At 36.6% G+C, this 15,619-nt stretch overlaps 1 protein-coding gene across 1 annotated transcript; it reads left to right on the top strand.

Moving 5' to 3' along the window:
• Window positions 1-999: 999 nt before the first annotated feature.
• On the top strand, window positions 1,000-12,868 carry LOC113235025. Its single transcript, XM_026470550.1, has 3 exons — window positions 1,000-1,569; window positions 1,909-2,459; window positions 12,745-12,868. The coding sequence occupies exons 1-3, from the start codon at window positions 1,372-1,374 to the stop codon at window positions 12,866-12,868; spliced, it is 873 nt and encodes a 290-aa protein (XP_026326335.1). The 5' UTR covers window positions 1,000-1,371.
• The last annotated feature ends 2,751 nt before the right edge of the window (window positions 12,869-15,619 follow it).

Raw genomic sequence — 15,619 nt, 5'->3', positions numbered from 1 at the left:
ACGACTCAGTGTTTTCGTTCGGCAGATTGCAGTCTTCGGCTGACAAGTAAAGGAGAACTGTCGACCTAGTACACTATAAACCATTTTACTTTCCTCGTTCGTCATGATCTTTATTAGGACGATCGCGTCGACCAAATACGGATTGATTGATGTCTTCCATTGTATGCTGAATGAACAATAACCATCAAAAATGTAACCTTGTCCCATTTTCAATGTATGAGGTTCATTTTGTATTTCAACATTTAGACAACATACCTAATCATACTGAAGCAAATACATAAAGATATCTTAATCTGTTACTAACGTTTTATCATATCACATGTTTACATAAAACCTGTATTAGATCAACGATGGCTACGTGCACTAGAGTTCGTGTCGGCATAGCTTCTTGTGAAGTTTACTGGATCCGGTTTTGAAGGGTACGGGTGGTGGTGACTGAGATCGACAGGGCTTATCCTGCCAAAGGGGGCAGTTGACCTTATGTTAACGTAAGTAGCAATAGAGGTCCTTGTGAAAGAGTTCGTCCGGGGAAGTATCTTACCTATTTCTGTCACCAAACAGTAATGTCAACATTACTGTGTTCCGGTTGTGAAGGGCTTCTTGAAATATAGGATGAACCCATTACCTTCTGGTCTTCCGGCGGCATAGCGTCCGTCTTTTTAACGCATGAAAATATATCGCATATACACGCCGCTGTGTATCCGTTTATAATCGAATAAAGTCAAAGTCAAAGTCAAAAAACGCGCAGGACAATGCCGTTTGAATTAAGGCTTAGAGGTCAGTCTATGCAATTGGGAGGTACGACGCGACAGAACGATACACAAAAGGCTTCAGTTTTATAACTGGCTTTGCTAATGACTAATTTGCACCGGCAGTTTATCAAAGTCAAGTTTTTATGTTGATATACATATATCACATACAATACAATTTTAAAATAAGGTGACGATCATCATTGAGGCGTAGTGTCTATAGTACCATTGATTTGTACCATCAATGGTACAAATGATACTACTATGTGTCCTTAGTACCATCAATGGTACTACCGATACTAGCACGTGTCGCTAGTACCATTGCATCGAAATCATACAAAAAATATATACATATAATAGGGGTTTAATAGTAAATAAATAATTCCAACAATTCATTGAGGAAAAAACCTTCTTGGCTGTTTCCGCTACGTTTAAGTGCTAGATTAAATCCTGGCCACTTCAAAGATTACAATCTTCTTTTAAATAACTCATTGGAAAGCATCTTGTCTTTTGCCGTAAACAAATGATTACATTGACATTATAAGTAAATGTATTAATTGTGGGATGGATTATGTGTTTTTAATTAAAAAAAACGTATTCAATTCTAAACCTAAGGGATAAAATGGATATTAGTAATGAAAAACCAAATGTGAGCAGTGACCAAAATGATATAAAAATAGTCGCTCGTGGACGCGGCAAAGTGTTACTCTACAACGGCCACCAATATTATTTCCACGTGCGGTATAAAAACAACAATTGTTTGTGGAGATGTAAAAATTACAAAACCTTTAACTGTACTGGATCCGTTACGATTACCCAGGTAAAGTTTTAAAAAAAAAAGTTAATTAGCTTTTTTTATTTTTGCTTAGGGTCAATTCATGTTTAAGCTAATTTCGACCTTATTGGCATTTTGTAACTGTAATGATTTTTCACACTTCTTTGATTAGTTCATTTTTGTATTAATTAGGCTGGTTGTTTCTGTGTACATTGTTTAGTGTAGTAGCCATTGTACATTGAAGTTTGCGTTGTGTGTGACATGTCCATCCGATAGGTATTTGTATATTTTTATTTTATTTTTAATTTTTACATTAAAAAAATACAAATTAATTGTAGCCGTACAAAAGTTCAAAAATTTAGTATCAATTTCTGTTTACTCCAGGATCAGTCAAAGTTGGTACAACAAAGGCAGCATTCAGAGAACTGTTTACCAGACGAAAATGAAAACATTATGTGTATTATCACAAGCTCAAGCTTAGACAGAGCAGCATCAAATGTCGAAGAGACAGTACCTGCGGTTTACAGAACTACCATAGCATCAATGAAAGATACAGGACTACACTTGATTAAGAAATTACCCACGTATAACAAATACAAATGCAAAGCATACAGAAGAAGAAGGAAATTGGCAGGAGTTGAGAAGATGGCATACAATGACATGAAAGAAGTTGAAGTGCCTCCAGATGACTTCCTTCTTGCTGATTACCGTGATGGCAACGATCGTATCCTGATTTTTGCTCTAAAAGAAGCGAGGGAAATTGTGCTTAACGGAAAAGTGTTCTTATGTGACGGGACCTTCAAGAATTGCTTGAAACCGTTCTATGAGCTTTATGTACTTTTTTGTGATATAGGCAGCACCGCAAATGAAAATAATGTGATTCCTGTAATATACGCACTCCTACCGAATAAGAAACAGAAGACTTATTTGATTATGTTTGAACTAATCAAGTCACAGATACGGATGTCTACAAACGAAAAAAACTGGGAATGGGAACCCCATAAATTTATAACAGATTTCGAACAAGCGGCAATAAATGCCATTGAACGTGCATTTCCCCAGGTGTTACATCACGGTTGCTACTTCCATTTCCTGGATAAAATTAAAAGGAAAGCTACGCAACTTAAAATCCTACATAAATTTAAAAAAAATAGTAACAAAAACTTAAATAAAATATAGGAAATGAAACTATTTTTCCGGATTTAAATCGCGTATATTTGTTTTTTCAAACAAACCGACGTTTCGGGCCCTTTACAGGTCCCATGGTCACGGTTGACCATAAATATATACGCGATTTAAATCCGGAAAAATAGTTTCATTTCCTATGTGTAACAATCGCGAAAACCTAAGAACTCGGTTAAATAAAATAGTGAGCTTGTGCATGGTTCTCCCTCTTTTGCCAGAGTCCAAAATAGAAGAAGGTCTGAATTATATAATTGCAGAGAGTGTAATTATTGGTACTACAAAAGAAGTTAATGATTTGTTAAAGTATATAACACATTTTTGGATGCCGAAAAAAGCACAGTGGTGCAGTTTTGGCGAGAGACATCGAACAACGAATTGTTGCGAAGCATGGAACGGTCAATTTAACAAGCGTTTTATGAGAAAACCTACCACAACATGCCAATTTCTAAAAGTTCTAAAAACAGATGCTGCATACCATTCCGTAAATGCTTTGACAACAGAGCCACAAAACTTAAGATCAAAAGCGGTGATCGACCGCAACAATTACATTCAACACGTGCAAATGCAATTAATTCAAGGCGACATTACAGTCGCATTGTTTTTAGAAAAATTGCGTCGTTAGAAAATGTGAGTTTTATTTTCACAAGTAAATACACGGTATAAACAAGTATAATTTTCAATGGTACTAAGGACACATAGTAGTATCATTTGTACCATTGATGGTACAAATCAATGGTACTATAGACACTAAGGCATCATTGATTTACAAATAAATGGACGACGGGTCTAATACAAAAACCACGAAAAAAATGTCCCAAGACAACCTATTTAAACGTAGTGACATGTAAAGGAATATGAAAAAGCTAAAACGTTAAATTTAAATTCTAATGTCATCGCAGTACTGTCTAAATTTGCTTGCTTCGCTGTCAGTCGAACAAACGAAGACTAAAGCGTGAATGACGCTCTGTATACGATTTTAACGCCCTATAAGTTCGGACACTTTTTAGCGCGGACCCGACGTCCACATAATTGTAAGTCAATGGATGATATGAAAATAATGTACCCTACTTAACGTGAACACAATAATCAAATTTCATTAACAAAAAGTGCATAATGACAGTAATAAGAAATTTGCATCTGATACTTATGAGAAGACAATAAATAAAACAAAACCTATTGCAAAGTCAGCACATAATACACTTTTTAATAGAGTTCCTAGCTGAAGTCACAGAACCAGTGAAAATGTCAAAATCAAACCTGATAGCATTGTAAGAAGAGCACACTCGATACAGTGGACAGTGTTGACCGAGGTTTGTTTTACAAATCGGAAGTGAAAAAGTTTCACGGCTGTGTAGGTGGGTACCAAGACGAGCGACGTCAGGCCCTATTTACTAGGAAACGTGAAGTATGTACTTGTTTAACTAGATATCCCAACCGCTTGGCTGGCCCCTCTCATAACACTACTTGCTTATCTAGGAATTGCTATAATATGTCTATAAAGATATAGATATAATACTTTGCTTGCAGCGATCGCAGACTTACCCTTAAACATATTTAAAAAGAAATTATTTGACTTGTTATGTGATCTGTGTATACATGTTATCAAAGGTTTTTTAAAATTACACAAACTCGTTTTTAAGAATAACTGCTTCAATATATTTATAAGATTTTTAAATAATTTATCTAATGTAATTATATTACTACAAGGACTTACTTTTAAATCACAATTGACAAAATGGTTTGTAATTGTAGAGACAAATGTGGAATACAATTAACATTTGCACACCTGCATGCAGGTTGCATACAATGTTGGGTACATTTTACTCAAGATCTGTATAAATACTGTATTCCGGCAAATAAACGTATTCTATTGTATACTATTCTGTGATAACGTAATGTAGCTGTTTACATTTAAAATTATTTTTTAATACAGTTGCTCAAAACGTGGTATTTTCGTACTACAAATGGTGCCGAAAGTTGTATTTTTCGCACTAGTGCTTTTTATTTCCATTTTTTTTAATTTACTGTTGTTTCAAGTCTTAAATATAGAACTAAAGAGGTTGTATATTTATTTAATATCTATGTGCTTTGTGAGGTAACTCGTCATTAAAACTTACATTTACTTACAAACATCTTATTTGTTATATTGCATAGGCATTTAAAAATACCAAAATATTTTCCATAAACATGGTTGATTGAGGGTCGTATTTCAGAACTCTACTCAATGCTCAAGTCAGGATTTGAGTATGGTTTAAAGCACTCGAAATCATACTCAAGTCCCTGCCATTAGGGTCGTATTTCCAGTGCTTGTGTTACCAGTGCAATCCTGACTCTAGCATTGAGTAGAGTTCTAGAATACGACCCTGAGTATTAACAATGACCGGAGGTGAGTATTACGCGAGAGCGTCGCGCCACTAAAATTAAGTAATTTTATTGTGGCTGAATACTGGCAACAGTTGCCATTGTACTCTGAATTTTTAACAGACAAAGAAATAACATGAGTTCTTTTTAAATACTGTTTTATTTTACTTTCAATGTAGTTTTTACGCAAATGTATTAAAAAACGTCGTTTGGTACACGCATTTGTCATTGGCACTTGCCGCGGGTCTTGACCCTTGCCTCTGGGTCGGGCCAATAAGCCTCGAGACTCGTCAATAGTGACTAACATTCCGCACTTGTATCAAAAATAACTATATAAGTTAAATGATATAGAAAACGTTTTTGAATACGTTCAATTCTATCTGAATTAACTTTAGTTTTAATCTTTAGTTAGAATAAAATATTGTGAATTGTGTATAGTCAGTGTAGAGCTATTGGTTGGTGCTTCTTCTTCTTCTTCTTTAGCCATTCTCTACCTCTAAGGCCTCCTTCAGTTTATGCCATCTTTCCCGAGGCCTGATTCATGACCAGATCGGGTAGTCTCGAAATCAGATGGATTTCTGAGCGAGAAGATGAACCTGATTCCTACTATATCTTTCTAATTTGTGAGTTAAATCAAGTATTGTTCCGATTAGAAATGTCAAAGTCTCCGATCGGTCAGTTGCGATTCAGAATTGTGCGCCTCGACTTAGAAAGACGCAGGCGCAGTTTCCGATCGGGAGAGGCAATTAAAATCAAGCTCGTCTTGAGTCGTTTCTAACCACTTTGTTATCGTCGTACCAGCGCATCTGTGGTCTTCTTCTTGGACTTCTTTTTTTAATTTACTTACCATTTCAATTACTTTTTGACAAACAAAATAAGGTTCTTTATCAGGAGGGTTTGGTTGATACGCTTAATATTACAGTCACATAAACACATAAACATTACATTCAGTTACCAACATTACAGTTTTTCAATATTTACCTACAATGTATCTAACAAATATTGTTTTATTGCATTTGTAACCGACATTTTTACTACCTTTAATGTTTTTTACGTGTGACGGAAGACGGTTAAACAATGTTGGAAGTAAATACTCCTTAGTTCTTTTCCCATATACGTTATTTGTTCATCATTGCTTGTCTTGTTGGATAATTACAATTTTTTTGATACTTTGTATTCATGACCTGAATATTCTTGTAATATTTGAGAAAGCAGACTTTTTTTTTCAAAAGGTACTATCTTACATATTTTAAATAAGATGTGATAATTTTGGGTTCCTTGGCATGATAGAGAGTATATAGAAACGCACGAGGAGTACTATAAACAAGTACGTTGAATCTGCCTAATATCTCTCGCAATCTAGTACAAAGAACATCTCTATGTATCGACCAACTAAATCGATCATCTACGTTATTGTGATAGAACCAGTTAGTATTTATAGGGGTTATCCCTAACATATCTATAAACATGCACTGGTACACGCAATGCCACCGCGATGCAGGCACTCGAATGAGTGCCCTATCAAAAAAAAAAGTTGTTCTGCGGTTCCTAGTTTCCTCTTATGCCCTGAACATATGTGCATGGACTTTGTTTTATTTATGTTTAGAATATCATAATTATTAATACAAAGATCGAATATTCAGAAAAAATTCCTTCGATCCGGCCGGATTCGAACCGACGTCTACCAGCTTACCGTGCCAGACGCTATACCAACTAATAAGCCACGGAACGAACCAACGGACATTACGAATTTTTCTATGTGCTTGCGTCGTATCTTTGTATTTGGTTTTTCAATAACTTTTTAGTCGTAGCGCCATCTATGAGAAATCTATGATATTTCATCACCCACTTAGACCTTTACAGCTATCAGCCCCGGCTAGAGATGTCGCTATTCATTGTATTTAAATTTTTATTGAATTGATATTCAATTGTAATAATAACAAACTAGTGGAATAATTTCACATAAAAATAATTGAATGTTAATTCAATAAAAATTTAAATATATTTAGAAGAATTCCTTGGCATGTGCCCATCTGTTCAGGTCATTAAAGTCCTCCTGTAGATTCTGCAACAATGCGGTTAGGTCTTGTCCTGCGCTCATAAAGCATGTACCGTCCGCAAACATATAACATTTACATTTTTTATTACATTAAGCATTGACGTGGAGTATGTAACATAAAGGTCCAGTTACAGACCCTTTTAAGTTGGTGATTGTAGCAATAGAATAGTACAAAGAGAAAATGGCGGAGCTCAAGTCTGCGGAACTCCACGAACTGTTGGTATACGTGCCATGCAAACTAAGCGCTTCTACTGTATATATTATTCTGTGCTTGTAATGTAGTTTATTAAAATTTGTTTTTGTTATGAAGTTTTGATGAATATTAATGGGGATGGATCAGAAAATAATTGATAAATAAACATCAAAACTCAATATTGACATTACATTTTGACGTGCATTTCCATGAATAATTATCAGTTTTCTTTTTTTAACTCTACTTTGCCGCCCGCTAACTAAACCGTGGTTAAGTGACATAATAATTGTTTGAAATGTCATAAAAAACCATAAACAAAATATTGAAATTGTTTGATGATATTTCAGCTATGCATCGTTGGGGTAAGTTCCGATAAGACGAACACATTAACTAATTTTAAAGGTTTTTAAAAGAGAACTTTGTTATCTATTTTTTGCTATTTATAATGGTTATTTGACGTTTTGTCACGTAACCGAAGTTTACAGTGGACGGCAGATCTACTAGATGTTCAAATGATCTTACATTAACAAGTTCCTTTGTTTTGTTAGTCAGCTTTTTGTTCTTCTGTATTATGTCAAAGTAGTTGTTTTCAATCTGAAAATGGAATAAAATACTTTTTCAATTATAAAAACACTAAACACAGTAACACTTACACTTCTTTTCCTTACCCATTCATGGACAGTACGCATTAACGGCATGAAGTCGATCTCGACTGCACGAAGTCGATTTCGACTTCATGTCTAACGACATGGACAAGGACTTCACGCGTATCCGAGACCTCTGCTGCATGAAGTTGATAACGACTTCACACATTAACTGCATGCAGACGATCTCGACTTCATGCAATTAATGAGTGACGTCGTTATCAGAGACCGTAGAATATGACATCTAATATTACAGCAAAAGCCGTTACATTTTTTGAACGGGTGAAGTTTGTCTTTGGACGGGTGAAAGCGGGTGTCGCAGGTAGCGACTAATAAACTCCGAAAACCAGCAGCTACGTCAATGTTTATCATATATTACAATGTTATTTTAAAAAATTAACTACCTTTGTTAACACGTTGCTTATCAAATTAAATAAATACTTTAACAATCTTTCGCGTTTACACAGTTATCTTTTTAATTACGCACAACCAGCCACAATTCTAGTTACATGTTAAAACATCTCAAGATAAATATAATAAAAATTATATTTCTTGGATAAGATTGTTTTATGTATTTGCATGGTTATTAACATAATTATGTTTACGCTTTAATCATATGATATTGGTATTGTAGTTAGTAACATAATCCTTTTAAAAAACTGTACACAATAAAAAAATTGTGAATTAGGACCAGCGCCTATTGGCGAGAAACCGTGGGACAGGGGATCCTGCGGCACCCCTATATGCAAGCGCATGCTGAAGACAAATGCAACAGTATCCTTAGGCATGACTCACAGCATCGCTTAGCCCCTGTTTAGTGCCTCTAAACGAACTGTCACAAGTGAGGCAAAAATCAAATTCATGTAGGCTAGTTTTAATAGTAGGTTAATTTTCGGTTTTAGTGAATATTTATATAAAAATACAAGTTGAAACGCGTTACTTCCTTGTGGAATGTGATGTTAGTATCTATTTTATGTTTGTCTGACGTATTTTTACACTCATTTACCGCACATTTCGTCAGTTTTAGCTAAAATTCTTGAGCTGTTCGCGGTGCAAGTTGACCTTGAGCACTGACGGCCCGCCCGCTCGTGTAGGCCCTTTGGGAGCGCTTCAATTTGCCTCACTTAGCGTGTGCGGACTAGGTTTCTATGCGTTATTATTCTAAGGCCTCTACCACGAGATTACTGTGACAGTTTTCGCTATCGAACCGCGTAAATTGCTTCACAATTTTGTATGTCAAATTATACAACACCCCTAGCGGTCACAAGACGAAACAACATTTCGTACACAAACATTTTACGCAGTTTTTTTTATTATATAAAGTGACGGGACGAACAACTCGTGCGCCTGATGGTAAGCTACACGCCTGTCCATAACAGTTGCAGTGCCTCTGAAGATCTAAGGGGCACTGCCACTGCGCTCGTGCCTGTAATTTCGCTAACACCCTTACCCTTCAAAACCGGAACACAGTAATGCTGACATTACTGGCAGTACTTCCCTGGATGAACTCTTTCACAAGGAGCTGTACTGCGGTTACTGGTCGCTAGCGATAAATATAGTAATCGGCACAGACTTTGGGAAGGTTTTTATTCCTCAAATACGGGCCATCTGCAATGTAGCGCCGTAAGTCACTTTTCAAAACGTGAAGCCCCTCTCATGCCTTTACATACTCGAAGTTGGTATATTTGTGAAACGAAATCTATAAAAATTCACAATAGCGAAGGACGTAACTGCCAGAAGCCTAAGGAACTCCAATGATACTTGGTACAATACCCAAAGAAAACGTTTCCATATTAACTCGTACGTTATATGTGGAAACATTTTTAATCATACACCCATTGACTTACCATTATATGGACGTCGGGTCCGCGCTAAAAAGTGTCCGAACTTATAGGGCGTTAAAATCGTATACAGAGCGTCATTCGCGCTTTAGTCTTCGTTTGTTCGACTGACAGCGAAGCAAGCAAAACTAGACAGTACTGCGATGACATTACAATTTAAATTCAACGTTTTAGCTTTTTCATATTCCTTTACATGTCATTACGTTTAAATAGGTTGACTTGGGACATTTTTTTCGCGGTTTTTGTATTAGACCCGTCGTCCATTTATTTGTAAGTCAATGCATACACCAGATCGCTTTAAGCTTCGTCCATTGACTAGTTTCAAAAAGGAGTTGCGTAGGTGGCTCTTTGATCGTTTGTTCTACTCAGTTGACGAATTCATGAAATATAAGAACTAATTAATTGATGCATACATTTTTCTCTACAATTATTATTATTTACTTTAAATTATGACACACTCAGTTACGAAACCTCGTATTTATTACCTCGTATTACCAGCAGAGCTTCATGAGGATATTTTTTCAAGTGTAAAAAAATGTAAACAAGCTGTAAAACTTATTTCGGAAGATTTAAAGGGCAGAATTCATAACTTTATTTACTTATATTATATTATTTTTTTAGTTTAAATTATAATATTTTTGTCTTAGTATTTAGTTATTGCGACTCAATTCCTTTCGCATAAACCCATTAAAGGGTTTTTGAAAGGAAAATCTAAATGTACATATGTGTTTAATTGTAAATTGAATAATAAATTAATAATAATATTAAATCCATTAACTTTATCAATTTATTGTCTGATTCTTGTTTTTACGTTCAGTCTTAATCTATCAGTGTATTATTTGATTATTGTATTTGCATGCTTTTATTTAGGAAGGCCGAATAGGTTTAAGTGCTGATTTAATTTTTACCATCAACATGTATAATGCACCGTGCCCTATTTGAAGCGAATAAATGAATTATTATTATTATTATTATAATCTCATGGTAGAGTACAAAGTAACCGTTGCATGTTATGTTAACAATAACCTCCGGTTAGAAAAACCAACCTCAAAAGTCATTCATCCCCTAGTTTGCCACTCTTAGAGGTGGAATATTTTCTAGAAATTTAAATGGGACCACATCTGAGGTACCTTCTTTCCAACAAAAAAAGAATCATCAAAATTGGTTCACAGACGGTGGAGTTATCGCGTAACATACATACAAAAAAAAACATACAGACGAATTGAGAACCTCCTCCTTTTTTGAACTCGGTTAAAAATGATAGTTTGTAAGCTATAGCGTGAGCGGCAATCCGTACCGGACTTAGGGTCGTATTCCAGAACTCTACTCAATGCTCAAGTCAGGACTTGAGTATTGCAGTGAGCACTGAAAATCATACTCAAGGCCTAGAGTCGTATTTCCAGTGCTTGTGTTTCCAGTGCAATCCTGACTTGAGCATTGAGTAGAGTTCTAGAATACGACCCTTTGAGTCGTATTCCAGATCTCTATTCAATGCTCAAGTCGGGACTTGAGTATGATTTAAAGCAATGAAAATCATACTCAAGTCCTTGCCATTAGGGTCGTATTTCCAGTGCTTGAAATCACACTCAAGTCTGCTCAAGTCAGGACTTGCAATCCTGACTTGAGCATTGAGTAGAGTTCTAGAATACGACCCTTAGAAACCTGCCGAAGCATCTCGAAGGCTGCCGAGACATTCCGAAGGCTGCAGGTTCAGTATCCCTTCGCTTACCGTAGATTTGTTATCGTAGCTACTTCTATTATCATTGAAATTTAAACTATAACGTCATAAAATTAAGGTATTCGTCCCCTAACTTTGCCGTGCCGTCTCATCAGTGAGCGTTTTATAACAAAAAAAGATCTGGGGCGGAAATATTAAAAAAAAATACAACCCTAAGCAAGTAATAAAGACAAAAACATAGCCCTGAATGACTGATCACGACTCACGACTGACAGATACAGTGACTGAGACGCTAGTACTGTTGGCAAGACAGCCTTGGTACTGGTTTACGTCGTTCATTGATCCGGTTACATGTGCTTTCATTCTAAAAGGTATTTCTACGTTTGTGTAGCGCGAAAAGTAAGCTTATTACAAAAACGTCAATAATTGATACAATTAGAGCGTATAATTTAGAGCGTATTTTTTTTATGTAAAGAAGGAGGCAAACGAGCAGTCAAGCCACTTGATGGGAGGTGGTCATCGTTGCACATGGACATTTGCAACATCAGATGAGCTGCCTATGCGTTGCCAGCCTTTGAGAGCGTTGCAAACACGCTTTTTGAAGAACCCCACGTCATAGAGCAAAGAAAATGCTACAAGAGGAAGATCATTCCACATCTTGCAGGTTCGAGGAAGGAACGGACGAGATGCCCGCGTGGTCTTACAATGCCAGGCATCTAAGATGTGGGGATGGATTCTACTCCTTTGGCGGGAGGTGCGATGGTAGAATCGACACTCTCCATTATAAAGGCGGTAGAACACACAGAGAGAGCCTACGTCTCTCCGTAGTCTAAAGGGCTCCATACCATCCATGCGTTTGCGCCCTACGTCCGATTCGTAGCAGGGGTCTACTCTCGATTTCCGTCCGACATCCGTCCGAATTACTGCCAAATAAGCAATACTTGACCAAATGAAAAGACGCGTGATGCAAATGAAGCTTCGTACTGGATACTTGTCTTTCAATTTTGTCGAATATTACTTATTTGACAGTAATTGTTTCGGACGGATGCCCAGAAATGACAGTCCAAAATGTCACAGGGATCATTTTATCTCTAGGTATGCGATAATCATATTTTCTTTTCATATAATTCGTAACGAATATTCCAAGACCTTCCTTACAGTCTATAAGTTAACATTTACGCGACATATTGTAGAAAAATAACAAATTCCAGTGTTCCCGTGTTGCATCAGCCACTGTACCGAAACTTTTCTCTTTTCAGTGTCTGGCACGAGGAGGGCACTGGCACTAATAATATGCAGTCGTTCAGCACGCTGGCACGCTACCGCTGGACTGGCATAAAACTACACGACGCCACAGCTTTATCAGGGGCCCAATTCTGCTAATTTTTATAAAACCACTAGCCATTGCGTAATTCCATTGAGATTTTTATTGCAATTATGATAACATTTGCTATTCTGCATGCTATGCTAAAATGTAGTTGCAACGAACGATGTTTTTTCATTTCCATTATCGAATTCACTGCGTCAAGGTCTCCATGAAATATGCCGTCTTGAGCTGTGCCACATAAAACTGCAATTAGAAATCCGCTACATCCAGTCTAGCCAACGGTGGAACCACATTTCATATACGTGATTAACCATTACATAATACATATCGACACCATCATCATGATTATCGATTTTTTTACAGGCCTATTATTTTGTGTACGGACATGACATGAATGTGTGTTTTATCTGTGTATTTGTAAAAATAAGCTAGTGTTGTCGATTTTTGTTTGTGTGAGACCATAGTGACATAACTCAGTATTGCATTTGAGTGCACCTGTTCGCTTGTAATCCACTCACTTGAAGTCCACTAACTAAAACGCGGACGGCAATGTAGTATTAAAAATATCGCTAAGTAATACCGCCTCCGGTTCTATATATGCTGTAACGCAGTGATGTCATATTCAATCATTCAATTACGATCGATGTTGCTTTACTTACTTTACCATGGAAATTACTATGCATACCTTAATTTTTATCTCGTTTAAGCAGCAATTTTTTTTTAATAATAATAACGCACACTCAACATATTAGGGAAACCCTGTGTCGCGGGTGCCATGGACACACATAGACAACCACAAATTACACAGTCAGTGGCTGTGGCTATGCTGAATGAAGTCCTTTTGTGTACGCCACAACCACACATGTGACAGTACAAAATTTGCAGTCGTTATATTTTGTTTTTTTGCTTTTTGTCTGATCTATCTTATTTTATGTTTTTTTTCATTGTATTTTGTTTATTAATTCTTTTTATTTTGTTTTGTTTGTCTGTGTTATCAATTTTAGTTTTTTTTATGTATGTATTGTGGTATAATAATAACGCAAACACTCAACGTAGCCCCGCACTAGGGTAACCCTGTGTCGCGAGTGCCATGGACACACACATAGACAACCACAAATTACACCCAAACTGACGAGAGAAATAAATGTAGGCCATACAAATATTTCTTCCGGCCCGGAAATCGAACCTGGGACCTCTGCGGGCAGTCCAGCATGGTAACCGTTCTACCACTAAAAAAATTGCAATGGCATGCAAAATCGATAGCTAGCAACTGACAAGCTATTATTATAGCAGAATACCAAACGTAAAAAATCCTGCCATTGAAACTCTATCATTACAGTTAACTACGTTTATTTAAAATTAACAGAATTGGGGCTCAGAGCTGTTGTGTCAGTTGCACTGCCAGTCACTGCCTCAGTGTAAATAAATGCGACCTTTTGATGATGTTATCTGGCTATGCGTTTATTGAACTATATTTACCCGCGATTGCTCCTTCTCAAGGCCTTTCAATCTCCGTTCCATAAAAGTCAAACGTTTTTTGAAATCGCCCGCGATACAGTTGCACAAATTTAGCGATTCACCGAAAATAACCATTTTGCATTTAAAATCTTCGAAGTCACTACGGAATCTGAAAAAAAAACGATACAAAAAAATTGCTGTACCTCTGGTTATTAACAGACATTACAAGGCAAATGTTTCACCAGCGCTCATGATACCAAGAGCTAGGCCACCGATGTCGTACCGCTGTGCAAATACCCCTTCTTTTCTGTATAAAATATCAAGTGACGAGACAGTTGTAGTGCCACTCAGAGCTTTAAATCGAAAAGATCTTAGGGGCACTGCCGCTGCGCCCGTAACCCTGAGACCTAGGTTGACAAGTCCCATGTGCCTGTAATTTCACCAGCACCCTGGCTCTTCAAAATCGGAACGCAGTTATGCTCATGTTACTGCTTGGCGGCAGAAATAGTTAAATATAGTAGTACTTCCCTGGACGAACTCTTCCACGAGCTTTGCAGCTACTAAAAAGCTATTTAATTTGTACGTTGTACACTTGACATAAAGTTCTTTATGGTATATACAATGTTTAACAAACTGGGGGAAATCCGTAAGAAAGAAAAAAGGGAAAAAAAGGAAGAAAAAAAAACACAAAATACATTAAATAAATAATACAAAAACCTTTCTACGTTAGTTGTGAGCGAGGTTTTGGATAACATAGTGGCCAGACTGACGGACGTCATCGTGGATAGGGACGGTAATGATCCCAACGTGCTGTCTTGGGACAGTGAGACTTCCTGTGGGAATGTGAAAAAAACTTAAATTGAATTAAAAAATACGTGATAGCTCACAAGCCCGATGGTTTGACATAGAATCTGGCCAACGAAAGCTGGCACAAAAAAAAGCGGCAAATTTGAAAAATCTTGCGCTTGCAACACTATAGGCAAACAGCAGGCTTAGCATGAGTTCGAAGACAAAAGTTTTCTGTCAAATCTCTCTCGAAAATGACGTCTCTACGAATTATCTCGAACATATACAAATGTCAAATGAAGATAATTTTTCTCTAACCGTAACACGACGGCCAAATTTTGTATACTTTTGCGGTTCGCTACAATAATAATTAATAGTGATTTTGTCCATTGACTAAGTTTTCACATCAAAGGACAATCGAACTTATCAGCTATCATCTTCAAGTTTTTTTTTGTTTTCGAGCTCGTCCTAAGTGTACTGAAATTTTAAAATTACGAACGTGTCTACTAAACCCGTGATGAAGATGATGAAAATTTTACCATTTTGTACCTAAAGGCTTCCCA

The sequence above is a fragment of the Hyposmocoma kahamanoa genome, unplaced genomic scaffold (genome assembly GCF_003589595.1).
Source record: "Hyposmocoma kahamanoa isolate Upper Pololo Valley unplaced genomic scaffold, ASM358959v1 86936, whole genome shotgun sequence".
Classification (NCBI taxonomy): domain Eukaryota; kingdom Metazoa; phylum Arthropoda; class Insecta; order Lepidoptera; family Cosmopterigidae; genus Hyposmocoma; species Hyposmocoma kahamanoa.
This window is presented reverse-complemented; position numbering and strand designations above follow the sequence as displayed.

Excerpts from the sequence above, each read along its gene's own strand:
- LOC113235025 (XM_026470550.1), top strand. The coding sequence starts at position 1,372 with ATGGATATTAGTAATGAAAAACCAAATGTGAGCAGTGACCAAAATGAT. Across the intron at positions 1,570-1,908 it reads GATCCGTTACGATTACCCAG|GATCAGTCAAAGTTGGTACA; the intron begins GTAAAGTTTTAA and ends TGTTTACTCCAG. Across the intron at positions 2,460-12,744 it reads CAGAAGACTTATTTGATTAT|TGTCTGGCACGAGGAGGGCA; the intron begins GTTTGAACTAAT and ends TTCTCTTTTCAG.